At 41.3% G+C, this 27393-nt stretch overlaps 2 protein-coding genes across 9 annotated transcripts in view; one reads left to right on the forward strand and one right to left on the reverse strand.

The window, feature by feature from the left end:
- The window catches only part of LOC109877599 (hydroperoxide isomerase ALOXE3-like), a 90772-nt gene extending 71437 nt beyond the window's left edge, over positions 1-19335 (forward strand). Inside the window, exons 8-14 of the mRNA XM_031828217.1 lie at positions 5715-5918; positions 6177-6263; positions 8172-8341; positions 9699-9820; positions 17023-17123; positions 17222-17392; positions 17558-19335. Of these exons, the coding sequence (XP_031684077.1) occupies positions 5715-5918; positions 6177-6263; positions 8172-8341; positions 9699-9820; positions 17023-17123; positions 17222-17392; positions 17558-17737 (1035 nt within the window). The 3' untranslated portion in view covers positions 17738-19335. The remainder of the gene's footprint in view (positions 1-5714; positions 5919-6176; positions 6264-8171; positions 8342-9698; positions 9821-17022; positions 17124-17221; positions 17393-17557) is intronic.
- A 3752-nt stretch (positions 19336-23087) lies between these two features.
- LOC109876336 (nephronectin) overlaps positions 23088-27393 on the reverse strand; it is a 55455-nt gene continuing 51149 nt past the window's right edge. For all 8 annotated transcript variants that reach the window (XM_020468768.2, XM_031828245.1, XM_031828244.1 and 5 more), the window contains one exon: positions 23088-24573. In XM_020468768.2, coding sequence (XP_020324357.2) covers positions 24463-24573 — 111 coding nt within the window. In that variant the 3' untranslated portion in view covers positions 23088-24462. The remainder of the gene's footprint in view (positions 24574-27393) is intronic.

The following is a 27393-nucleotide window of genomic DNA, read 5'->3' on the forward strand; positions in this document are numbered from 1 at the left end:
ATGCTCCTTATAGGACAAGTCACTGCACTCTAAACTCCTCTGTAAACTGGAAATCTCTGTATACCCGGCCGCGGCCCACTGGTTTGATGGTATTTAAAACAGCCTCTTAGGCCTCACTCCCCCCATCTGAGATACCTACGCAAACCCTCATCCTCCACCTCTCTAAACTACCATTCCCTTACAATAACATCTTTAAAACTATGTTGAAGGTGTGGTCTGTACCTAGTGAACAAAGTATTAACCCTCTGTACTGCTCCAAATGCCAAATTAAGGCTACATTCTGGAATGTAACAAACCTCCAGACGAGCTTCAATGCCATTCAACACCCTTCTGTGGCCTCCAACTGCTCTTAAATACTAGTAAAACTAATGCATGCTCTTCAACCGATCGCTAACCGCCTTCCCGACTAGCATCACTACTCTGGACGGTTTCTGACTTAGAATATGTGGACTACTATAAATACTTAGGTGTCTGGCTAGACTGTAAACTCTCCATCCAGACTCATTAAGCATCTCCAATCCAAAATGAAATCTAGAACCGGCTTCCTATTTCGCACAAGCCTCCTTCACTCATGCTGCCAAACATACCCTTGTAAAACTGACTATCCTACCGATCCTTGACTTCAGCAACGTCATTTACAAAATAGCCTCCAACACTCTACTCAGCAAACTGATGCAGTCTATCACAGTGCCATCCGTTTTTGTCACCAAAGCCCCATCTACTACCCACCACTGCAACCTGTATGCTCTCGTTGGCTGGTCCTCGCTACATATTCGCCGCCAAACCCATTGGCTCCAGTTATCTATAAGTATTTTCTAGGTAAGCTCCCCCTTATCTCAGCTCACTGGTCACCATAGCAACACCCACCTGTAGCACGCGCTCCAGCAGGAATATTTCACTGGTCCTCCCCAAAGCCAACACCTCCTTTGGCTGCCTTTCCTTCCAGTTCTCTGCTGGAAAATTGCAAAAAGCACTAAGTTGGAGTCTTATATCTCCCTCACTAACTTTAAGCATCTGCTGTCAGAGCAGCTTACCCGATCGCTGCAGCTGTACCACAGCCCATTGGTAAATTGCCCATCCAGCCAACTACCCTACCTCATCCCCATATTTGTTTTTGTTTTTCTGCTCTTTTGGCACACCAGTATTTCTACTTGCACATCCTCATCTGCACATCTATCACTCCAGGTTAATTGCTAAATTCTAATTACTTTGCCACTATGGCCTATTTATTGCCCTTACCTCCTTACTTCATTTGCACACACTGTATACAGATTTTTCTATTGTGTTATTGACTGTATGTTTGTTTATCCCATGTATAACTCTGTGTTCGTTTTGTCGCACTGCTTTGCTTTATCTTGGCCAGGTCGCAGTTGTAAATGAGAAATTGTTCTCAACTAACCTACCTGGTTAAATAAATGTGAAATAAAAAATAAATAAATTGAAAAACAACAAAACAAACAGGCTCAACTTAGTCAACGTTGAGAGAAAGTTGTTTGTTTGCTGGGATCAGTCTAACATGTCATCTATCTCTCTGTAGGTGATTGAGCTTGATGTGTTCTGTCCTTCGTCCCTGGGCCATCTGGAGTTTGTGGTGCTGGAATCAGAGCCGTACCTCCCATTCTGCTTCCTCAACGATGACTGGTTCTGCTCTAAAGTAGTGGTGACCACACCAGAGGGAGATACAGTCAACTTTCCCTGTTACCACTGGATCTCAGGCAATGAGCGGCTGATGTTCAGAGAGGCCACTGGTCAGTATGTTGGTATATAGATCATTGTCTAGGTTAAGTTCTGAGTAGACCTGCTGTGCCTGTTATACATCAGCTCGCTGAAAGTCATTTGTAGTTTATTATGAAATGTGTCAAACGGGCCAATTTTATGGAATAATGGTGGATATACTTTAAATGGTTTAAGATGTTGATCAATCCCCCTAAAACATGAAAATAATCACACTTTATGGCATTTTGTTGATAAGGTAAACTGATATTCAATGAGACCTGGCCAGAGGCCATAGAAGAGAGAAAGAAGGAGCTGCAGAGTCGGCAAAAGGTGTACCGGTGAGAGGCTGGTTCTGAGATATTGAAACTCAACTCCTAAGATGCAGAAACAATTCAAAACAACATCCAAATGCTTTTGAATCAGCACTTTAGAGAGCAATGAACTAAAGTGGTACAAACACGAAAGTAAAAAGTTTTAAACACACTGCTGGGACCAAAGTTATTATAGTAAACTAAAACTGAAACAAAAATGTCCTAAACTGACATAAAATGATTAAGAAATCAGTTAGAAAAACTATACTGAAACTATTATCTTTGCCTCTAAAACAAACTAAAACAAAAAACATCAAATTATGTTCAGTTGTTTGTTTTTCTACTAAACTTTGGGCAAAAATCTAAATGGCTTTTAAAAGTTCTGAATCGGATGGGTTCTGCCAGGAAAATGGCGACGTTTCAAATAGGCAGCTAGTGCACCACTTTTACTAGCTATTAGTTCATTTGATGTTTTTTTCCCCTCTTTCTGTCAGGTAAAGGTACTTTATTCTTCTTACGGTAGTCAGTTTAATAATGTTGACATACTGCTTTACTCATCAACTCCCACATTGCTCGTCCTAATATTTATATATTTCTTAATTCCATTCTTTTACTTTAGATGTGTGTATTGTTGTGTATTGTTAGATACTACTCTACTGTTGGAGCTAGGAACACAAGCATTTCACTACACCCGCGATAACATCTGCTAAATATGTGTATGTGTCCAATAAAATGTGGTTTTGACTACTAAGGTTAAATAAAAGCATTGGATTGCTGTTAACATGGGCAAGTCACATTGAGATTGACTTCATAATTTAAATATAACCGAGACTATGACCTGACCCATCACCTTATTTAAAACTGCCCCCCAGTGGCAAGAAGTGAAATCCCCCAAAAACACTCAAACTATAGTCCAACAACACATAAATGTCTTCTAGCCTCCCACGCCCAGGCTACTTTCTGTCCCTTACACAAAAACTAAAACCAAAATAATATAAAAATGAAATATAAATGTTTTTAATCAAATGAAAACAGAATCTAAACTAGAAAATCAAGCCTGAAAATGAATTGAAACATAAATATAAAAAATAAAAACAAAAGAACCATAATAGCCTTGTTTGGGACTGAGCCCTATGTACGTACAGTTTAATCCCAGCAATATCGAAGCTCTCTTGCACATGTTTTATGTGGAGTGACCCCTCTCGCTGTTGAGACTGGTCGATACACAAACACTCCCTTAAACATCTATGCACTTGTTTTGTTTTTACAATGGTTCCATTGAAACAGATGCTCATGTCTTGCTTCACTGTGGGTTACACAACAACAGTCGAGAGGATGTGTTTCCTCAGCTGTCCAGTCAAATATATTATTTTAACAGTCTAGGAGACTTCTTTATAAGTGCCTAATTGTCCATTTATGTACAGATGTTTGTTTATGCGTACAGATGTAATGTATTATAGATCACACCTCTACTGTACCATGTTTGACTATGATTGTTTAGTGTCTCAACTCAATTTGAGTGGTCCACAATGAATTAAAAAAACGGTAGTGTATAGTTGTAGCATTTGTGGAATGACACATCATTTTTTCTAAACTATAAACTCTAAACTCCAAAGAAACAAATAACTCTTAAACACAGATACATTCATGTGAAGTCACCTAAGCTACCATTTTGTATGTAATGGTGAACCACAGGCTGTGTATCCCGTCTTGATTTACCATGTTATTCCCTTCAGTTGGAGTATATATGCCGAGGGTCTACCCGAAATAATGAAAGTTGACAGCGCTTCTGATCTCCCTGCTGAGGTCCGCTTCTCTTTCACCAAGGACTTGGAGTTCAAGTTCACAGCAGTCGAAGCGTAAGTTGGAGCACTGGTTTTCAAAATGGTTTTGCTTACTGTAAAACAGTAACATTTTGCTCTTCCCAGTGTACCCCTGAAGTATCCCCCCTCGTGTGCATTTTACCTGTAGGCCTATGCTCTTGTGAGTCTTCGCAAGTACCACCTGAGTATAGGCCAAGTTCCCAGGGGAACATGGAAACCAGGTTGAGAACCATAAGAGGCAGCACCAGGAAATGAATTAGATATTTATTCATCTCTATTGGCATATCCCCAACACACCTTTAAAAATACTTCCTTTACGGTGAGATGAGATGTGATTGTCCTACACCAGTTCAGGTAATTGTGATATTATGAGATGTTGGGAATGTGGCCATCAGGTTTGTGGTGGAACGTGGATTATAGGAATGATGCCAGTAATAACACCCTCAGGCAAGGTTTTCCTAAATGAATTTGTTTTTAGCCACTCAAATCATGCCTGAAATCGTATCAAATAACAAGCCCATTAACCATTTAGCAGACATTATAACCAAATAGCTGAACTTTTCACCAAATCAAATGCCGATTGACACATAATATTAAGGATATGTGGCCTGTGAATGAGTCGATCACCCTAGGGGGAGGATATTGAAGAGTAGTGGACCTAGCACAGAGCCCTGGGGGACATCCTGGCATTGTTAGCAACATTCTCTAATCAACTGCACCATCTTTCTCATGTTGAAGTCAAGTTCCTCCTCTATCCTGGCAGATTGTTGTCACTCAAACTAGAAACCCATTCCACCAACAAGAAACAATGGAAGAGCCTAGATGAACTCAGTCACGTTTTCAATGGACACAAGACTGACGTCTATGGTAAGTTGGTCTCAGTCTTCAAAAAAGGCAGCATTCAAATAGCTCACTGGAATCATTAGCATCTCATTATTATTTTGCACAAAGTTTCATTTTACACATGATCATTTTGTTTTTTTCTAGAATATGTCGAAAAGAACTGGAAGGAGGACACGTTTTTTGGGTACCAGCTTCTGAACGGCATCAACCCCATGATGATCCATCGCTGCTCCAAGCTTCCAGAGAACTTCCCCGTCACAGAAGACATGGTGAAGGCTTCCCTTTTCGGAAAAAACCTTGAAGCAGAAATTCAGGTTTGTAAAAATGGAGTAATGGATGTCATTCATCGTTCTGTTATTGCTCTAGTGGTTTCTTCCTCGGGAAATTGTGTGTGGTACAGTACAATATGTTGTACATTGTGTCAGTACACTTCCTTTGGCATGGTGGTGTTGTTGGCAACATCTGCCTCCCCAACTCATTAATGTCCTAACCTAAACAGAAAGGCAACATCTTTCTGGTTGACTACAAGCGTCTACATGGAGTGACAGCAAACGTGATCCACGGGAAACAGCACTTCTTGGCTGCTCCTCTCTGCTTGCTCTATGTGACCCCAGAAGATAAGCTCATTCCCATCGCAATCCAGGTACATCTCACATAAGAATGAGATCTTTACTTCCGAAACCCAAACTAAATCATCTTAGTGTTCATCATCAGAATGTTTGCCACTGCGAGTTCTCTTGAACCAAAAGGAGTCCCATAAATGGACATAAATATTGCCCAGAAATGAACTAATAAACGAACCAGAAAGCAAAAAGCATGAGCAAAAGCATATACTGTTAGCCTAAAACTAAGGATTTGGGGGTTTCATGATTCATGTTATATCCTATGTCTGCATGAACCATACAGGCAACACTCGTTTTAAGAAAACAACTATTAAAACTTCCATATGTCTTTAAATTGTAATGATATACACATTCTCAATTAATGAAGCAAGCCATGATTGTTCTGCTTCCTTTCACAGCTGAAGCAGGAGCCTGGAGAAGACAACCCCATCTTCCTTCCTACTGACTCTGAGTATGACTGGCTCCTGGCCAAGATCTTTGTGAGGAGCGCTGACTTTGCAGAACATGAGCTGAACTTTCACCTGCTGAGGACTCACCTGCTGGCTGAGGTGTTCGCCATGTCGACACTGCGTAACCTACCAATGGTGCATCCCATCTACAAGGTACATACCTACTGCTGTGCACACAGACACTGAGTATGTTTTCAACTGTTATAACACTACAGTTGTGTGAGTTTTCATTTTCCTATTAACTCAATACTTTTAACATGATTAAGAGAACCTGAAGTATTTGGAAATAAATGTATTCATTGTATGTATATTTTGTAATTGAAAGAAGCAGTAGGTTGTTTGTAGTTCAGTACAATACATAGCATTTTTAGGTGTGAATTTCATGTATCATCGTTCCATCTTTCTCCATAGCTCCTGATCTCTCACTTCCGCTACACTCTGCAGATCAACACTCTAGCTAGACAGGCCCTCATATCAGAGAATGGGCTGTTCACAGAGGTACTGCCTATTCCATACTTATAATGTTCTATAATACGTTAATACACGTGGAATGTCACAATGCTAGTGGAAACTGATTCAAAAGCATAAGAGCTCTGTGTTCAAAAATAAGCACCCTGCTTTCTGCATGCTTATAGATGCACCGCTGATACAATCCATTTCCACTAGCATTGTTACATTCTCCAAAAATGATTATTCTGGACGTTCCAAAATTACCAGCTAACTTATTTAAAAACTGTTCAGATTAAACAACGTGAAGTACATCTAAAATAAGGCCTTCGAAACACTATACGATTATACAATCTGAACTTTTGTTACGTTCCCCAGCAAAAATGTCACTCAAACAGAAGGGGGAACTAACAGAGTCACTGACCAACGACCAAAACAAAACAGGTGGGGTTTTAGGAGGGCTTCTGAAAGACACTCATGGGGGTATCCACTGAAAGTTGACTAGCAACAACAACTGGAACCTAAAAGACACCCACCATGAGCTCCGACAAAATTTGCCCAAGAAGAGGTAAACAAAAGAAAAACCCACATCAAACTTACAGACAGGAAGCAAACCAAAAAGGTGGAGCAAAACGAAAATCAGACAAAGGAATATTTTTCTAGAACTCATATAGGGAGCACCACACCTAAAGGTGTTGACCCTCCACATATCTCAAGACATCTGGAGCACTGGGCCACCCATTCTTAAATAGCACCTGGGCCAGCACCGTGAAACACCTTCCCACTAACAAGATGGCAACCAGCACAGGTGTAACACATACTGTCTAGTGAGGTGACACCAATCAGTGCGCCCTACATGCTAACGAGCTATACTGTATGTGCTAAAGTCCAACCTCAAAACGTAAATGGGAAAATCAAAGCCTGTAACACATTTGACACTGAGCTGGTTATCGTTTTGAGATGTACACCTAGCGACACATACCGTGGTAGAGTAAACTGATCATCAGGCTGAAGTGTCAGGCGTTGCCTAGCGACACATACCGCGGTAGAGTAAATTGATCATCAGGCTGAACTGTCAGGCGTTGCCTAGCGACACATACCGCGGTAGAGTAAATTTATCATCAGGCTGAAGTGTCAGGCGTTGTTGTGATACATCTCTGTGAACCTCTCAGCCCTAAACGGGAGGGTTGTTAAGCAACAAAACCGATGCAGCGCAATTTGAGGGCAAAACAACTGTCAATGCCAAAGGATTATTGACAACTTTAACTCTATTTTGTCTCCAAATGTTTATTGAAAACATAAATACATTTGCACAATAAGCACTTGTCTCTCAAATATATCGTTACAGTTGTTGGCTAGATAGAGAATTGTATCCATATTAGCATAGCCATATTAGCATAGATGTGATAAGTTTAAACACCTGAAAACAAGACATGGTATCAAGGACAAAATGCAACGAGCTGAAACAAGCCACCTGCGATTCCCCACATGGGAATCACATGGGCTTCTTGTCATTGTTGCTAGCTATCTGACCGTTCAGACTCATAACACACAGTCATCTGCCCCATCTATGCGTGTGCATCATTTTTGTGATATCAGGCAACCTGCCTTTGTGGCTTAAACCACAGAGCTGCCCTGGCGTCTGTCATTAACAAGTTCTGTCATTGATAACCCTGTTTGATATTTAAAACACTGATCGCCATTAGAACCCAACTGCATGTCCAATTATATGACACAAGGAGAGAAGTGACAGGTTTTTCTCACTGGTTACATAAACCATGTTTCCATCCAACCATCAGGAGGCTGAATTACCCAACAGGCTTGATGGAAACAGCACATTTTTGCAATAAAAAATAAAATAAAATAAAAAATACTCAACAAGGGTGGATATTTTGCTCTGTGAAATAGATTATGCCATGATTAAAAAAAGGTGAACTATCCCTTTAACCCATCTTGAAGAATGCCAGTGTCGGAGGTCCAGGGATGGTTGAGTTCCTGAAGAAAGCTGTGGCCTCATTGACCTACAGCTCCCTCTGTATGCCGGAGGACATCACAGCACGTGGTCTGGAGTCAATCCCCAACTTCCTCTACAGGGATGATGGACTCAGGTTGTGGGACATCGTTCACAGGTAGTTTGTGTACAGGTCTCTTGAGTTTTGTGGTGAAAAAAATCCAAGATCTGTCAATTTGACAGCACAATTAGATTTGTGCATTATAAGGAGGCTAGTTCATGCAGCTACATTTTTGCTCAGTTTTTCTAAACTGTAGTCTACTCGTTCCTCCAAAGTAAATCATGCTGCCAGATTATAATGAGGCTTACGGTCTTTTTTGCAAAGATTTGTGCTCTTTTGCACTATGACAATGTAGCCCATAATATCGGTGCTGGGTCATTCCATGAAATGAGTGTCTTTGGTGTACCTTTGATATTTTTTAAGCCTGTTATATTAAAGCTATATTAAATAGACCTCATGGAAAATTCAATACATTTTTATATATTAATAAAGTGTTGTTAACGTGAAAAAAATCTGCATTTTAACATGTCCCTCTGTGCATCCTCTGTGACTTCTAGGAAGATTTTAACCCACTTAACCTCAACATTTCTACAACTTTTCATCCTTTTAAAGCTTTAGTTATTTTGTTGCTTTGATAAAGTAATTTCTAAAGATTATTATATATTTCATATGATTAGTGATTAACTAAGTAAAAAAAAACTGTTCCTAATTTTAAGACCAATCCTGTTAAGTGAACTGAACTCTTTTTAAAATGGTGAACCAATTTTTTGTTAACTATTTTTTTTCGTAAAGAAACACTGAACATCTAGTCAAATCATAACAATTTGACTAGATGTCAAAAGCATAACACTTCAACCCAGTTACCCATAGACAGACAGGCTGCAAATGTTATCACAATTATTATTATTTTTAAATGAAGCTGAACATTCCTGGGTCGCACGACTTTTCAGTTCGCTGCAGCTAGCGACCACAACATGCTGCAACAAACACTCAAACAGGACAGTTATATCTCCATCTCATCATTCAAAGTCTCAATCATGGACACTTACTGACAGTCGTGGCTGCTTTGCGTGATGCATTGTTGTCTCTACCTTCTTGCCCTTTGTGCTGCCGTCTGTGCCTAGTTAAATAAAAATGTAATTACCCCTCCATGTTGCATAGAACAAGCTTCCATTCCCTGTCACCATGAGATTTATGGCTGATTTAAGATAAAAATCGTCAAAAAACTTACGGTCAACCCTGTAGCTTTGTTTATCACTTAATAGGCACTGACTATAATATTTTTATTTTTATTTAACCTCTGATATATTTTTTACAATTAAGTTTAACATGTGCTCTTCATGACAATGTTAAAATTAGGTGAAATAAAAATCACCAAGTTACCCTACTCATAAGGCACCTAACTGGTGGAACAGTCCTGTGTTTTGTCATAGTGTTTTGCTAATACCTGATGTTGTCCTGTGGTTTTGTATAGGTTTGTTCACAATGTGATTGGTCACTACTACACCTGTGACTCAGATGTCCAGAAGGACTCTGAACTGCAGAACTGGATCAAGGAGATCTTCTTCCATGGGTTCCTGGCAGAAACCAGCACAGGTTACACTTTTCTCATTTAAAAGACACACTAGCTCTTTCTCAACTCTTAATCATAAGACTACATCAGTGCAATACAAATGTACAGATCTGATTTGTTGATGAATGGTTCTGATTATACGTAATATTCAGAAACGTAAATTCCAAGTGATTCCATACAGTATCTACTGTAGGTTTGAAACCAATTGGCATCAGATTTTCATGTGAATATTGTAAAATCTTTTTTCTAATTTTCCCACCAGTGGTGTTTCCACCAAATGGACTTGTTGCGGATACAAATCAGTGCATGATGACAAAATGTACTTTTTCACAAAAGTTTTTAATTTTTTTATCTCAAGTTCAATGTGTTTCCATCACATTTTTAACTATATCGATAGTTTTGTCACAAACTGTTGCATTAAATAGCAAATGTGCCTACTCTGGTCTTGGCACGTGTGCTCTAGCCAACAGCTGGCAGGTACAGTGAGGATGGGGGTAGTCTCCATTATGAGATTATTATGGATTTTTATCTGTCAAACGGTAGTCAAGCATCTATCATCATGTCACCAGAATAAACCCCTCGATATTTCTTGGAAAGTAGCATCAAGCTCATCACCGTGCACTTTCACCACCCTGGGAAGTTCATCATAATTGATTTAATCTGTAGCATGTTGCTGAAATGTGTATGATAAAAATGAGTGGCGGTGTCAGTTCCTGGAAGCATAACCATGGAAAGCGAGGCCAAGCCTGTTGCAGCTCTATAAACTTCCCACAATAACCAAGTGGTAGTGGACCACACACCATATCATTGCGTGACTCCAAGTTTTCTTGGATATGATGGTTATTATATCAATATTTGCACAAAAGATATTTCCACTGCCATTTTTTTGCAGAATTAATTTGACCGACACAAAAATATTCCACAATGTCGATTTATTGTAATTGTACCGAAACGTCCTGTTTCCATCACAGCTGTCATTACTTTTTTTATACGGTGTCACTTACATAAAAGCTGTGGATGGAAACATAGTTACACAAACTAATGGGATTTGATGGTTCTTTCAATGGTGGATGGATGACTCTCTTTGTGGATACAAACTGGATGGAGATTGATTACTCTTTGGTTTTTTAAATCTTTAACTGAACACTGTTACAAGCATTCATGAACTGCCATTCTTCCTGTTCTCTTCCAACAATTAACTAAATCTGACCAATCAGAATAGCGCAAAGTAGTTGCAAGGTAGATAATCAATTACCATTCCAATTCACCACACTGTAGGACTAACAACAGTGGCTTAGAAACTCTTATACAATAATCTTACATTTCTTCCCCCCGCCCCCTAGAGAAACATCCCCATTTCTACATTCGATAAGAAAAAAATAATACTGCTGGAGGTCCATAGATCTATAGACTTCTCACTTCAGTACATAGACTCCCCTGTCACTTAAGAGACTAACTCGGCGGCAATCTGGGTGCTCAGACGAACTTTTCTCCAGTACTGCTGGTTGAGGTGTAGACATCTGGTCTACTGAGGGGTCAGGTGGGCAAGAGGGGTCCTAACAAGGGGCCTGGTGAGGCACAGGGGGATCCAGGGACATCTCAGGTAAGTAGTGTTCCCATGTCTCACAGGGCCTTGAGGATCTGAGGTAAGGCACCTGACAAGACTGTCAGGGTCAGAGGTCGAGGAGGTGCAGGAAAGTGTTCCACAGGCTCATTCGTTCCAGGTCGGGGTACAGGTGAGGTGTACGGTCTTAAACATTTTTAGTGGATCACTTGGGTCTTGTTAGATTGGTCCAGCAGGTACCTGACCCTGGTCTTTCATGGCACAGAGGTTGACGTACTTTGAAAAGTACCACAAGCACATAAAGTGCCTTCAGAAAGTATTCATACCTGGCTTATTCCACTTTTTGTTGTGCTACAGCCTGAAATCAAAATGGATGAAATATGATTATTTTCTCACCCATCTAAACACAATACCCCATGATGACAATGTGAAAATCTTTCATTTTTTTGTGCAAATTTATTTAAAATGAAATATCTACTTTACATACATATTCATACCCCTGAGTCAATACATGTTAGAATAACCTTTGGCAACAATTACAGATGTGAGTCTTTCTGGGTAAGTCTGTAAGGGCTTTGCACACCTAGATTGTACAATATTTGCCCATTATTCTTTTCCAAATTCTTCAAACTCGTCAGGCGGCAGGTAGCCTAGTGGTTAGAGCATTGGTCCAGTAACTGAAAGGTTGCCAGATTGAATCTCTGAGCTGACAAGGTAAGATCTGTTGTTCTGCCCCTCAGTAAGACAGTTAACCCACTGTTCCTAGGCTGTCATTGTAAATAAGAATTTGTTCTTAACTGACTTGCCTAGTTAAATAAAAGCTCACATTTTTTGTTGATCATTGCTAGACAACCCTTTTCAGGTCTTGCCATAGCAAATTAAAACACTCGGCCACTTAGGAACATTCAGTCTTCTTGGTAAGCAACTTCAGTGTAGATTTGGCCTTGTGTTTTAGGTTATTGTCCTGCTGAAAGGTAAATTCATCTCCCAGTGTCTGGTGGACAGCAGACTGAACCAGGTTTTCTTCTAGGATTTTGCATGTGCTTATGTCCATTCTGTAAAAACTCCCCCTTCCTTAACAATTACAAGCATACCCATATCATGATGTAGCCACCACTATGCTTGAAAATATGAAGAGTGGTACTCAGTTTGTGTTGCATTGGATTTGCCCTAAACATAACACTTTGTATTCAGGACAGTATGACTTTAGTGCCGTATTGCAAGCAGGTCTTAGAATATTTTTATTATGTAAAAGCTTCTTGTACATGGTTAGCATAAGCAACAGCAGTCTCACGCCTTTCCTCTTTTTGGGCAAGCACAGCGCTCACCGCAGAGCAGGATGCGCCTGTGTAAAGGTAGAATGGCTGCGTGAAGTCTGGGAAGACAACTATGGGAGGCGTTGACAAGGAGTGTTTCAGGTAGGAGAATGTATCTTGGCATGCTTAAGTCCTCTAGAATGGAACATTATTTTCAGTCAACATATTTAGCAGTACAGCATGGTGTGCAAAGCTCTTGATAAACTATATGGTAATATCCAGAGTCCCAGGAAGGCTCTCACTTCTGTGGATGTGTGAGTAGGCCAGTCCTTCACATTTTGCACGTTACTTGGTTCTGGCTGAATTCCATCTTTGGACACTAGGTGTGCTCTAGGAATAGTACCTGGTCTTGGGTGAGACGACACTTGGCAGGGTTCAGCTTCAGGCCGCTGGCTTGGAATCGGGAGAGGATTTCTTTCAGGTGCTGCAGGTGTTCCTCGAAGGAACGGATGTAGATGAACATCATCCAAGTACAAGTTTTTCATCGGAGGCCCCACAGTACATACCTCATTACTCTCTTGAATGTCACTGGTCTCATTGGCATACAGCTCACCTCCTCTTGTGAATGCTGTCTTTTCTCGATCCTCCTGCTCCACGTGCCAGTACCCATGCTGAAGATCCACTGTTGAGAACCAGTCAGAGCCAGACAGCCCATCCAAGGCATCGTTGACTCGCTGCAGTGGATTAGAATCTTTTGATGGTCACAATATTTAGCTTTCTGTAATCCAAACAGAAACGCCAGGATCTGTCCTTGTTGGGGTCAGAACTACTGGCGCAGCCTAAAGAATGTAGCTTCCTCCGATTACAACTGTCTTCAAGAGTTTGTCAACTTGGTTCTATACTTCCTGCCTTTGGTCTGGTATCACACGGTAGGCACGATGTTTGACAGGCATTGCCAGTGCGGACACAATGCTTTATTAGCCCTGTTTGACCTTGGTCTTCTGAACTCTTGCAGAAGACGTCTGTGTACTTCTTGAGAAGCGATTTCAGTGACTGAACTTGAGCGGACGACAAGTTAGTCTCAATCAATCAAATGTATTTATAAAGCCATTTTTACATCAGCACATCACTATACAGAAACCCAGCCTAAAATCCCAAACAGCAAGCAATGCAGATGTAGAGGCATGGTGGCTAGGAAAAATTCCCTAGAAATGCAGTAACCTAGGAAAAAACCAAGAGAGGAACCAGGCTCTGAGGGGTGGCCAGTCCTCTTCTGGCTGTGCTGGGTGATTGTAAGAGTACATGACCATTTAAGGCCAGATTGTTCTTCAAGATGTTCAAAGATGACCGGCAGGGTAAAATAATAGTGATTGTAGAGGGTGCAACAGGTCAGCACCTCAGGAGTAAATATAAGCATTCAGAGGTCAAGACAGCAGGTGAGTAGAGAGAGAGAGAGAAAGTCGAAAACATCAGGTCCGGTGAACAGGTCAGGATTCCATGGTGACCTCTGATTGTTTCATCCTGTTTCATCCTAACATCGTTGGTACCAATGCGGATAACAATATCCCCATACTCTCTATGCTCACCAGTTTTAGACTTAGACAGCACCCTCTTTCAAATAGCCTTTACAGCTATAGCCTAGCTCCCTGGTAAACAGTGTATGATCGCTGGATGATGATTTTTAAGTCTAATATTGCGGGTAATTGCATTGCAAATGACTAGGGTTTTCAATTTGTCAGAGCCTAACGATTGCATCTGAAGCTGGGCTTGCAACACGGCCATCCTCACCATAAGGCGATAGATCTCCTGTATATTATGAGTACAGCGACTGCAGTTAGATGTTACTACTTAGCTTTTTCGGCTGGTGGAGGTCCTGTAGAACCATGTCCAGATAAAGCATCCAGGGTGAAAAAGTTGAATGAAGAGAGTAGAGTGAAGAAAAAAACAATACGGTGTTAAATGCAGATTTTGATTAAACTGTTATTAAAACTGAAACGTTTGGCAGGTATCCAAGTAGCAACAAACAGCACAGCAGCATGGAGAGAAGTCATCTATCTTCATAGAGGGTGCAGCAACATCCAGGGAAGGTGATGTGGTACAGCATGTCTTCCACAACGGATATCCAGTAGGGCATGTTGCTGTTGCAGGAAACCAAGCCTAGTATCACTGAATGATGGGCCCCTCTGACAACTTGAAACTCATGCTTGAGATGTTCTTTCCCTAGGGGAAATGCATAATGACAAAGTCCAGGGAATGTCAAACATTGTTCAAACATTGTCCATTGACAGAGCAAGCAAATGCAAAGGATGTCTTCATGGGGCGCTTTTTCAGAGCTGGATGTGAAGTTCTGAAATCCTCACTGATGATGGAAATGGTCGATCCTGTGTCAAGAAGAGCAGACACTTCAATTCCCTCAAAGATGGCAAGTATGTTAGCTGAAACACCCTCTGTGGAAGCCATCTTGTCACTTTCGTTTTTGAATCGTGGGGTGTCAACAGGGAGCTCTGGCTGAAGTTTGCTCCTTAACAAACAACTAGTGATCGTTTCCCTGCTGTGTGGAACCAGACACGTTAGACTGCCTAATGTCTGTCAGGGGACTGGAAGTGTACAATGAGCCTGTAATGAGGGCTCACATATCCCTCTATCCTTGGAGGTGGACTCGGGTTGTTGTGTCATCTGTCCCTTGCATTAGACTGGTGCCTGTAGTCTGGGTATTGAACTCTTGGTGGGTAGTCTAGAGAGTAGTAGTGACAGCTTCCACCATCAGAGCTCCAATCACGTTGGCCTTGGCAGTACTCTGGAGAGGCAATAAATTACAGACGGTGGCACTCTGGGCCACGGCATTCAGGTGAGTAGTAGGCTCATGATAGATGTTGAGTTTGATGGTCTGGTGAGAAGCCGAGTGCTCTTCTGGCAGCATCATTGGATGGGGTGGAGGTCCTGTCGGCCCAGAAGCCAAAACACTGTGTGAGGTTCTGGTTTTCCACCTGTAGCTGGTGTACTTCACTCTTCAGGATATTCACAGTGAGAGTCAGCATGAAGGAGCTTCTCATCTGTGTCATTAGAACGAAACATAGCAACCTAGTCTGGGGTCTGTGCCACTGGCGGGTATGCAGCATGTAGTTGGAGAGCTGCACAAGTTCTTTCAAAGAAACTTGCGACGAGCTGAGCATCACCGATGTCCTCCGCTCCATGGATCTTCGCCTGCAAGGCTGGGTCCAATCCGGCCGCAGTGGTGAAACTTCACCCCTTCCTGTGCCTTGTGGTCATAGTCTGGGAAGGCCTCCAGAACCAACGAGTGATGTCAGCAATGTACACATCCAAGCTCTCACCAGGCTTCCTAGGGCAAGCATTCACATGTGTCTGAAAGAGATTGCTTGGGGCCAAGGGCTTCCTTGAGTTTGGTCTTGACAACAGAGTAGGTCTTCTGAACCATTAGCAAAAGGCTGTCCCAGTATAGGAGTGCTGAATCAGCTAGGTGTGTGGGAAATACTGAGGCTATTACAGGTCCAACTCCATATCTGGCAGATTGTACGTTGCCTGCACAGCCACTTCAAAGCGACAAGACCAGCAAGCAAACAACCCAAGTGCCATCTCCCTGAAAGCTGGTGGTAGGTAGATATTTTTTGTAGCCCCCCATGAGAAGTGATGGGGGCTACAAAGTCAATAGCATTGTCCAAAGGTCCAGCTTGATTAACATTGTCTAATGGTCCAGCTAGTTTAGCATTAGCTAGAGGTTCAAGGCTACTGTTGTTCAGAGATTCTGTTTCAGACACGTTCCAAGAAAGTAGCAAAACGTTGGCAAATGAGATTAAACATTTTTGCAAAGGTGACAAAAACTGCAGTAATCCTCTAAATCTCTCAGAAAAAGATAGTAGCTAGCTCTTACCAGCTGTCCAGATGAGTCCTTCATCCTTGTGCTAGCTGGTGAAAGTATCTACAATGTCCATGGAAAAATGCTTCCAACAATTAACAAACATCTGACCAATCAGAAGAGAGCAAAGTACATGCTAGGAAGATAACAATTACTATTCCACAAAAAAAATGCTTATTCGGCTGTATGTTTCAATAAAACAAAGCATTTGTCCACAATTCACAATTCTGATTGTCCACAATTCACAAGTCAATTCTGATTGACTCATTCACTGACAATGAAGCAAAGCAAGCAGTGTACAACGATACATAATGTATCGTGTGACTAGTTTTTGCAGCTGTCTGCGTTTGGCACTACGGGGAGAGTGAGGGAGAGGGAGAGAGGGCAAACTCCACCAAATTAGTTTCAATGTATGGAATCACTTGGGAATTTCTGGATTTTAGGTCAACTTCCCTTTCATGGTTAACATTCCAAAACAAAATGTCAATACAGTGTCTGAATGAAGTGGTTTACTGTTCCTTCTCCATGCAGGAATCCCTCAGTCTTTCAGTTCAGTGACAGAGCTGGTCAGGTTTCTCACCATGGTGATCTTCACAGTGTCTGTCCAACATGCTGCAGTCAACAATGGACAGGTGATGAAACCAATTGTATCATTTTAGTTTGCCGTGTTTCTGATGTATTATATTGGAAAAGCAAAGTAGTTTGATCTATTTTGCCATTGTCATTCCAGTTTGATTTTGGGGGCTGGATGCCCAACTTCCCCATCAGTCTGCAACTACCACCTCCCACCACTAAGGGGCAGTGTACTGAGAGCACCATGCTGAAGACCTTCCCTGACATCAACACCACCGTTAATGGCATGGCAGCGGTGTACCTTCTGAGCAGGCAGTCCACTGACTATGTGAGTATATGAGAGAAACTGTATTAAAGTATATTCTATGACTTTAAAACATTTCATGACAATCCCAATCAAATCGTTTCATTAGTAATTAAAATATACTCAGTGGTTCATGAAACAACAGTTTCCATGTTATTTCATATTCCATCAACTCTCTTGCCTCCTTAGGTCGCTCTTGGAAATGGCTATCAGGATCACTTCAGCGAGAAGACCCCTCTGGAACTGATTCACGAAACTCAAAATGTGCTGAAGAAATACAATTTTGAAATCCAAGGCAGGAATGTCTCTTTGCCCCTGTCATATACCTACCTGAATCCCAACAATGTGGAGAACAGTGTGGCCCTGTAAAATGGGTTGGTCGTATTTATTAGGCACCAAATGGAAGAAATGCACAGACACAGAGAGAGAGACTACCTGGACTTGTCCAATAAGAACCACTTGTTTTCATTTTCCATTGAAGCGTGTTTTACAACCTTTTTCTACAGTGTGCCCTAATAAATGCAACCTAAGTAATTGACTTTGGTTCAATTGTTAGATACATGTTGCACTTGAACTAGAACTTGAACTGAAACAAAAATATTATAAACAATATTTTACTTAACCCTTCTATTTTGTTAGAAAAGGCTATACACGATTGATGTTCTGATCCAATTTGGAAATTACATTAAGTACAGTTTCGCATATCAAAATGTGGCTGCGAATGGGATTTTTCCCAGACCTTTTCTTCTAAAAACAATGTAGGTGTCCTTCCCTTCACATTTCTCACTGTCAATCAAGAATGATAACTCTTCAAGTTTTACCGGTGAAACATCCATGCAGTATCTGCATACCAACCATTTAATCTCAATCAGTTTGATCTTCTTGAGTTATACAGTGTTTCAAACTATCCTACAGTGTTGTATTGAATGATGTAAATTGTGTGAATTGTGGAGCAGATAGTGTTAACAAGTTTGCCTAGTGGACCTATTAAGTGTTGGCCACATGAGAGAAAAATGCACTGGTGTTTTTGTCTTACAGTAATGTAATGCTATGCTATTATAGTCGGTTCATTATGTGATCTTACAGACATTGATTCAGCTTTGATCCATCTTTATTAAACAGCACCATTAGCCAGAGTAGCCTGTTCTCTAAGAGCAGAGCAAGGACTGTAGTAAAGTAGAGAATAAACACATGCACAGAATGTGATGAGCAGAAGCTTCAGGATCTTTAGTCAGGAGAATAAAAGTTCAGGGAAAAGTCAGATTGTCAGCAACTCCGTTTTATTTAACATGAAGCAGCTCGTTTCTAGGACACATCGATCAAGAGTTATAAAGGTCAAAGTGCGGGTCAAATGTACCCAGAACATTGTAGATGTCTCGTTTTTTGTTGTTGTACTGGGTTGTATTTTTACAAGTTCATTACCACTACCTAGACAAGTAGATGAAGGGTCAAAGGGCAACAAATATTTTTGTGATTTCAATCAAAATATTCCGGTTAACTTAAGTTTAAACTTATGTTTTTTGGGTAGCCTAGCGGTTAGACCGTTGGGCAAGTAACCGAAAGGTTGCTGGATCGAATCCCCAAGCTGACAACGTAAAAATCTGTCGTTCTGCCCCTGAACACTGTCATTGTAAATAAGAATTTCTTCTTAACGGACTTACCTAGTTAAATAAAGATTTTAAAAAATAACTTCTGACTTCTGTATCATCATCATACACTTTGGTCTAGTGTGGCAGAATCAGTAGAGTGAACCTTAAAATAGCCATCAACTCCAATCCCCTAGGGTCATTGCTATCCAATTAGGATCAGAGATGGAAGTGGGAGCGAGAGACACCACTCGCTGTTTTTTTCTGGATCAATGAAAGTCAAGGAACTAAGTAGACCAGACTCAGCTGTTATTGCATTGGTGTCCAAGTTAAGTAGACCTGAACTGACGAAAATAAATAAAGGAAACTAAGTGAACTGTCTTCATTTACAGTGCATTCGAAAGGTATTTTGTTACGTTACAGCCTTATTCTTAAATTATGTAATAATTTTTTCCCTCATTAATCTACATACCCCATAATGACAAAGTAAAAATGTTTGCAAATGTATAAAAAAATACAACTGAAATATCATATTTACATAAGTATTCAGACCCTTTACTCTGTACTTTGTTGAAGCACTTTTGGCAACGATTACAGCTTTGAGTCGTCTAAGGTATGATGCTACAAGCTTGGCAACCTGTATTTGGGGAGTTTCTCACATTCTTCTCTGCAGATCCTTTCAAGCTCTCTCAGGTTGGATGGGGAGCGTCATTGCACAGCTATTTTGTCTTGGCTGTGTGCTTAGGGTCGTTGTCCTGTTGGAAGGTTAACCTTCGCCCCAGTCTGAGGTCCTGAGCGCTCTGAAGCAGGTTTTCATCAAGGATTTCTCTCTTTACTTTGGTCCATTCATCTTTCCCTCGATCCTGACAAGTCTCCAAATCCTTGCTGCTGAAAAACTTCCCCAACGCATGATGCTGCCACCACCATGCTTCTCCATGCAACAAGCTAATTTGTGGGGTGCTGCAGAGATGGTTGTCCTTCTGGAAGGTCCTCCCATCTCCACAGAGGAACTCTGGAGCTCTGTCAGAGTGACCATCTGGTTCTTGGTCACCTCCCTGACCAAGGCCCTTCTCCCCCGATTGCTCAGTTTGGCCAGGTGGCCAGCTCTAGGAAGAATCTTGGTGGTTCCAAACTACTTCCATTTAAGAAATACGGAGGCCACTGTGTTCTTGGGAACATTCATTGCTGTGGAATTTTTAGCTACCCCAGATTCCCCAGATCTGTGCCTCAACACAATCTTGTCTCAGAGTGCTACGGACAATTCCTTTGACCTCATGGCTTGTTTTTTTTCTGACATGCACTGTCAACTGTGGGACCTTATATAGACAGGTGTGTGCCTTTCCAAATCACGTCCAATCAATTTAATTTACCACAGGTGGACTTCAATCATGTTGTAGAAACATTTCAAGGATGATCAATAGAAACAGGATGCACCTGAGCTAAATTTAAAGTCTCAAAGCATGTTGTCTGGTATTTCTGTTATTTAAAAAAAATACATTTGCTAAACTTTCTAAAAAACCTCTTTTCACTTTGTCATTATGGGTATTGTGTGTAGATCGATGAAATAAAAAAATATTTACTCAATTTTAGAGTAAATCTATAATGTAACGAAATGTCGAAAATTCAAGGGGTTTGAATACTTTCCGAATGCACTCTATCCACCATCTTTGTTAGGATTTAGGAAGTCTCGATACAGGTGTCTGAGAGGCACATTACCAGAGCTGGCCAAGATTAAGAAGTAATTTTCTTTTGCAATGCTCTGTATTTTCTGCTGGCTAGCCCTACCACCACAGAAAGTGCTGAGCTAGGCTGAAACACCTGCATTTTGGAGCTGCCTTACTCAAGAAAGCAAAAAGGAGACCATGTTTGTATGCGGCTTTATTAAGTCAATTGTTATTATTTTTACATTGTTTGCAAACTGATAATATCACGTATTAATACCAAAATAACAAGCAAAACAGGCAAGCCCCCCCCAAAAAAAGTATATATATGTATTTGTTTTTACCTAATAGTGTGCTAAAACAGCTCAAAACAGGTCATTTCTGAGTCATTTCATATTGTTGATGTCTTCACTATTATTCTACAATGTAGAAAATAGTAAAAATAAGGAAAACCCCTGGAATGAGTAGGTGTACCCTGGAATGAGTAGGTGTACCCTGGAATGAGTAGGTGTACCCTGGAATGAGTAGGTGTACCCTGGAATGAGTAGGTGTGTACAAACGTTTGACTGGTACTGTATATACAGTATTATATACACACTGAGAATACCAAATATTAGGAACACCTTGCTAACATTGAGTTGCGCCCGCTTTTGCCCTCAGAACAGCCTCAATTCGTCAGGAAATGGACTCTACAAGGTGTCGAAAGCGTTCCACAGGGATGCTGGCCCATGCTGACTTCAATGCTTTCCAGAGTTGTTTCACGTTGGCTGGTTGTCCTTTGGGTGGTGGACCATTCTTGATACACACGGGAAACGGTTGGGTGTGAAAAACCAAGCAGATTTGCAGTTCTTGACACAAACCGGTGTGCCTAGCACCTACTACCATACCCCATTCAAAGGCACTCAAATGCTTTGTCTTTCCCATGTGATGGAACATTTTAGGTTGGTGCTTTTCTATTTCTACATTTCTGTGTTCTATGTTTGTGCTTTTCTAATAACCGTTTTCTGTGTTCATGCAAGTGACTAATTGACTAAGTGACTAATTGAGCCTCGTGATGTATTGGTCTGTCACATGCATGACCCAGTATTGGTCGGTCACATGCATGACCCAGTATTGGTCTGTCACATGCATGACCCAGTATTGGTCTGTCACATGCATGACCCAGTATTGGTCTGTCACATGCATGACCCAGTATTGGTCTGTCACATGCATGACCCAGTATTGGTCTGTCACATGCATGACCCAGTATTGGTCTGTCACATGCATGACCCAGTATTGGTCTGTCACATGCATGACCCAGTATTGGTCTGTCACATGCATGACCCAGTATTGGTCTGTCACATGCATGACCCAGTATTGGTCTGTCACATGAATGAAGCAAACGTTAATGATGAACGAATAAGCTAAATCATGCAAATATAACTGGTCTGTATATAAGAGATCTAACGGGACTGCCTCGGTAGAGCTCCTGATCGACAAAATTAGGACAAAAGGTTTTCCTACTAATTATTTGCCTCCTTTTTAATGTCATTGTATTTCCAAGCCACTGTAATGCACTTTGGATGAAATCTTCATCAGGGCTCATTGACGATGCATTGAGTAGAATGCTCAGTCGGGGCATCAACCCAAAATGAGCGTTCAAAACAATATTGTGACAAACATGCAACCCATGAATAGACCTCTATATATGAGTGACTGTGTCCAACACACCACCACTTATGTTGGGAACCTACTGACCCCCAAAAATATGTTTGTTCTCAATTACATGTATTGCTAAAATAATGGTTGATGGAAATACAGGCAGGCACCACATTACTACAGGACAAAACAGCTCAATCAAGCATGATGGTATTGTACGTATAAAAGTAAAGCTTCCTTTCATGTCATTAAAAAAGCTTGAAACGGTAGTGGAATGGGATTAGTGTGGTGTGTGAAGAATCCAATACTTGAACTCGTGTGCGGTACAAATTACATTATTGTGGGCACACCTCCTCAAATAGTATTAATTAGGCTGTTTGAGAAGGTTTGAATCCTAAGCAACCTGCATACACATTGTTTGAAGTGCAATAGACCAACATAGCACAGGAGGCTGCTGAGGGGAGGACAGCTCATAATAACGGCCGGAACGGAGCGAATGGAATGGCATCAAACACATGGAAACCACGTGTTTAATGTATTTGATACCAGTCCACTAATTCTGCTCCAGGAAATTACCACAAGCCCGTCCTCCCCAATTAAGGTGCCACCAACCTCCTTTGCAACATAGCTACTGTAGTAGGTCAAAGCTATGTGTCGGGAAAACCTTAGTAGAACATGGGTGGAGTGGTCATCGTGGTGCTTGTGAATGTTTGGCTTCAGACAAATGCCTACTTCTCACTTAAAGCGTTGTTTTTTTGTTTTAGATTTGATGTAAAAGTGTGTCACACAGAAAAGACAAAGACAACATGACAATGACACGCTTACTCAAACATGTATCAGTCAATGTCCTTTTATTTACATCATTGGCTGAGTATATTATGAGAATTTGGTGAACTGATCCATGCATATAGTACAGTTTGAATTTCCAACAGATCAGAACCTTCATTATGGCAGATGGCACAATAATGCAACTGTGTACTGCGAAACGTTAAAAAACGACTGAGGAAGCGATCTAGTAATTCAACATAAAGCATGAACAGATATGATCATTTATGTACTGTAAACAGCCTTGTATTCCCACAAGGTTCAAATGTTTATCCATATATTGATCTTGAATTATAGAAACAAACGAAAACCATACATTTCTCCAATTAATACATAAGTCTGAATTTACATAAACGTATAAACCACACAGCTTAATATGAGCATGAAAGTGTTCTAGAATATGTACACACGACTACATTTACAATAATACACTGGGTGAGAGCCAGAAATCGTTGATACTGTCATCGCCAGTACAACCAACTTGCACTTAATAGAACAAAGCACATAGAGAGAAATCACAGTCAATCTTAAAATTCAGAATTCAGATAATAATGGCTTATCATGTGAACTTGCATACGGTTGTAGCAATAGTCACATACGAGTGCCTCAGCACTAGTTTTACAGAATTTGATTTGTCTAAATAAACGGAGCAGGGTTTGGATTTTTCATTCTCCCCATTATCATTACAGGTTGGTGTCTTCTCTTGTTGTCCCTGGGTCATGTTCATTAGGGCACAGAACGGGAAATGTTTTAAAATGCTCTGCAACGGAAAATGTAAATAATTGTTTCTTATTGGACAAGCCCTCGTAGTCCCTCCCTGTTTCAGTCAGTTTTTCCCTGTTTGGTACCTAATGAACACGACGCAGGTTAAAACAGTTATACAATCTAAATGATGGATAGCAAACAATCAGATATGGCTTCAGACTAAAATATGAAAGCAAGATGATGAAACATCGATGGAGGCCTTTGGGCGGTGTGATTGTCTGGGTGGCAGTGCTCACAGGGATGTTTCCAGGGTTACCAGGGGCAAGCACAGGTCAATAGTGAGGAACCGGGTGATGGAGAGTTGGAGAGAGTGGGTAGGGGTGGTGGGGGATCACATGGTGGACCCTCTTTCTCCCCTGTGGTTTGGGGTAGTCTTCTTATTGGTGGAAGGGTTTGGTGCAGTCTAGTTATTGGTGGACAGGTTTGTTGCAGTCCTCTTGTTCGTGGACAGGTTTGGTGCGGTCTTCTTATTGGTGGACAGGCGGAGAGAAATGCCCCTTCTTCCCAGAGGTACTCTTGGACCCTCTATGGGGGTCCAATCAGAGTCTGCTCCTCCCTGGGCTCTTTCTCTCCACTTCTCTCTTTCTCTCTCCATCTCTGTCGCTCTCTGCTGTGTGTATTAATGTCTTCTCAGATTGTGCTCCTCGGTGCAGGAACCTTTTCTCAAGGTGATGTCATCCACGGCCATCTCTCCGCTCCGGCCACGCCCGCGCTCGCCCTTCAGAATCACCTGGGAACAACAACACAGCACAATAAATAAGTTATTTCGCTTATATAGCACTTTCAATTACAAAATGTGATCTCAAAGCAAAAAAACGACAGAAACAGGTACAACTAATTATCACAATGGAATGTGAATGGTGTCTAGTCAGCTTCAGACAGAGAATGTGAATGGTGTCTAGTCAGCTTCAGACAGAGAATGGGAATGGTGTCTAGTCAGCTTCAGACAGAGAATGGGAATGGTGTCTAGTCAGCTTCAGACAGAGGTAGTATGGAAAGGCAGTCTGCTGTGACTTGAGAGGAGGGGAGCATCGATGGTTAGCCAGGGAGAAAGGCAGTCTGCTGTGACTTGAGAGGAGGGGGGCATCGATGGTTAGCCAGGGAGAAAGGCAGTCTGCTGTGACTTGAGAGGAGGGGGGCATCGATGGTTAGCCAGGGAGAAAGGCAGTCTGCTGTGACTTGAGAGGAGGGGGGCATCGATGGTTAGCCAGGGAGAAAGGCAGTCTGCTGTGACTTGAGAGGAGGGGGGCATCGATGGTTAGCCAGGGAGAAAGGCAGTCTGCTGTGACTTGAGAGGAGGGGGGCATCGATGGTTAGCCAGGGAGAAAGGCAGTCTCTGGTATGACTTGAGAGGAGGGGGGCATCGATGGTTAGCCAGGGAGAAAAGCAGTCTCTGGTATGACTTGAGAGGAGGGGGGCATCGATGGTTAGCCAGGGAGAAAGGCAGTCTCTGGTATGACTTGAGAGGAGGGGGGCATCGATGGTTAGCCAGGGAGAAAGGCAGTCTGCTGTGACTTGAGAGGAGGGGGGCATCGATGGTTAGCCAGGGAGAAAGGCAGTCTGCTGTGACTTGAGAGGAGGGGGGCATCGATGGTTAGCCAGGGAGAAAGGCAGTCTCTGGTATGACTTGAGAGGAGGGGGGCATCGATGGTTAGCCAGGGAGAAAGCCCTTCACCAGGAGAGAGCTCTTCACCTGGGCACTTCGCCATCTCCGACAATCATAGAACCTCCATAGCGTAGTAGTTGAACATCAATTGAGGACAACCATGATTCAAACACACACACCAATAACCAATGTATCAGTTGTTGCTAAAGGTCAGTGACAGATGGCAAAGACAAGTCAGGTGTGGTGTCAGACATACTACTGTATACTGTTTTATACTTTAGGAACAGCTGCTCTTTCTATGGCATAGACTGACCAGGTGAAAGCTATGATCTCTTATTTTTGTTACATGTTAAATCCACCTAAATCATCAGTGTAGATGAAGGGGAGGAAGGATTTTCAAGCCTTGAGACAATTGAGACATGGATTGTGTATGTGTGCCATTCAGAGGGTGAATGGGCAAGATAAAATATTTGAGTGCCTTGTACGGGGTATGGTACTAGGTGCCAGGCGCACCGAGTGTGTCAAGAACTGCAATGCTGCTGTTTAAAAAAAAAATCAACAGTTTCCCGTGTGTATTAAGAATGGTCCACCAGCTAAAGGACATTCAGCCAACTTGATACAACTGTGGGAAGCATTGGAGTCAACACGTGTCAGCATCCCTGTGGAACACTTTCGGCACCTTGTAGAGTCCAAGAATTGTGGCTGATCTGAGGGAATAAAGGGGTGCAACTTAATATTAGGTGTTCTGTATATATACTACTGTATACGGCTTTACACTCTCTATATACTACTGTCACCTGTTTTACTCTCTTTATACTACTGTATACTTCTTTACACTCTTTATATACTTCTTTATACTGCTTTACACTCTCTATATACTACTGTCACCTGTTTTACTCTCTTTATACTACTGTATACTTCTTTACACTCTTTATATACTTCTTTATACTGCTTTACACTCTCTATATACTACTGTCACCTGTTTTACTCTCTTTATACTACTGTATACTTCTTTACACTCTTTATATACTTCTTTATACTGCTTTACACTCTCTATATACTACTGTCACCTGTTTTACTCTCTTTATACTACTGTATACTTCTTTACACTCTTTATATACTTCTTTATACTGCTTTACACTCTCTATATACTACTGTCACCTGTTTTACTCTCTTTATACTACTGTATACTTCTTTACACTCTTTATATACTTCTTTATACTGCTTTACACTCTCTATATACTACTGTCACCTGTTTTACTCTCTTTATACTACTGTATACTTCTTTACACTCTTTATATACTTCTTTATACTGCTTTACACTCTCTATATACTACTGTCACCTGTTTTACTCTCTTTATACTACTGTATACTTCTTTACACTCTTTATATACTTCTTTATACTGCTTTACCCTCTATTATTATTACTTTTTTTATTTACTTTACCCCCTTTTTCTACACAATTTCGTGATATCCAATTTATAGTTACAATCTCGTCTCAGGAGAGAAGGTCGAGAGCCATGCGTCCTCCGAAACACAACCCTGCCAAGCTTCACTGCGTCTTGACACACTACTCGCTTAACCAGGAAGCCAGCCGCACCAATGTGCCCAGCCCACCACAAGGAGTCGCTAGAGCACGATGAGACAAGGAAATTCTGGCTGGCCAAACTCTCCCCTAACTCAGACAATGAAGAGAATTCCAAGAGTGTGCAAAGCTGTCATCAAGGCAAAGGGTGGCTACTTTGAAGAATCTCAAATATAAAATCGAACACTTTTTTGGTTACTACATGATTCCATGTGTGTTATTTCATAGTTTTGATGTCTTCACTATTATTCTACAATGTAGAAAATACTAAAAATAAAGAAAAACCCTGGAATGAGTAGGTGTGTCCAAACTTTTGACTGGTACTGTATATATACACTACCATTCAAAAGTTTGGGGTC

This window comes from Oncorhynchus kisutch, linkage group LG7, assembly GCF_002021735.2.
Source record: "Oncorhynchus kisutch isolate 150728-3 linkage group LG7, Okis_V2, whole genome shotgun sequence".
Lineage (NCBI taxonomy): Eukaryota > Metazoa > Chordata > Actinopteri > Salmoniformes > Salmonidae > Oncorhynchus > Oncorhynchus kisutch.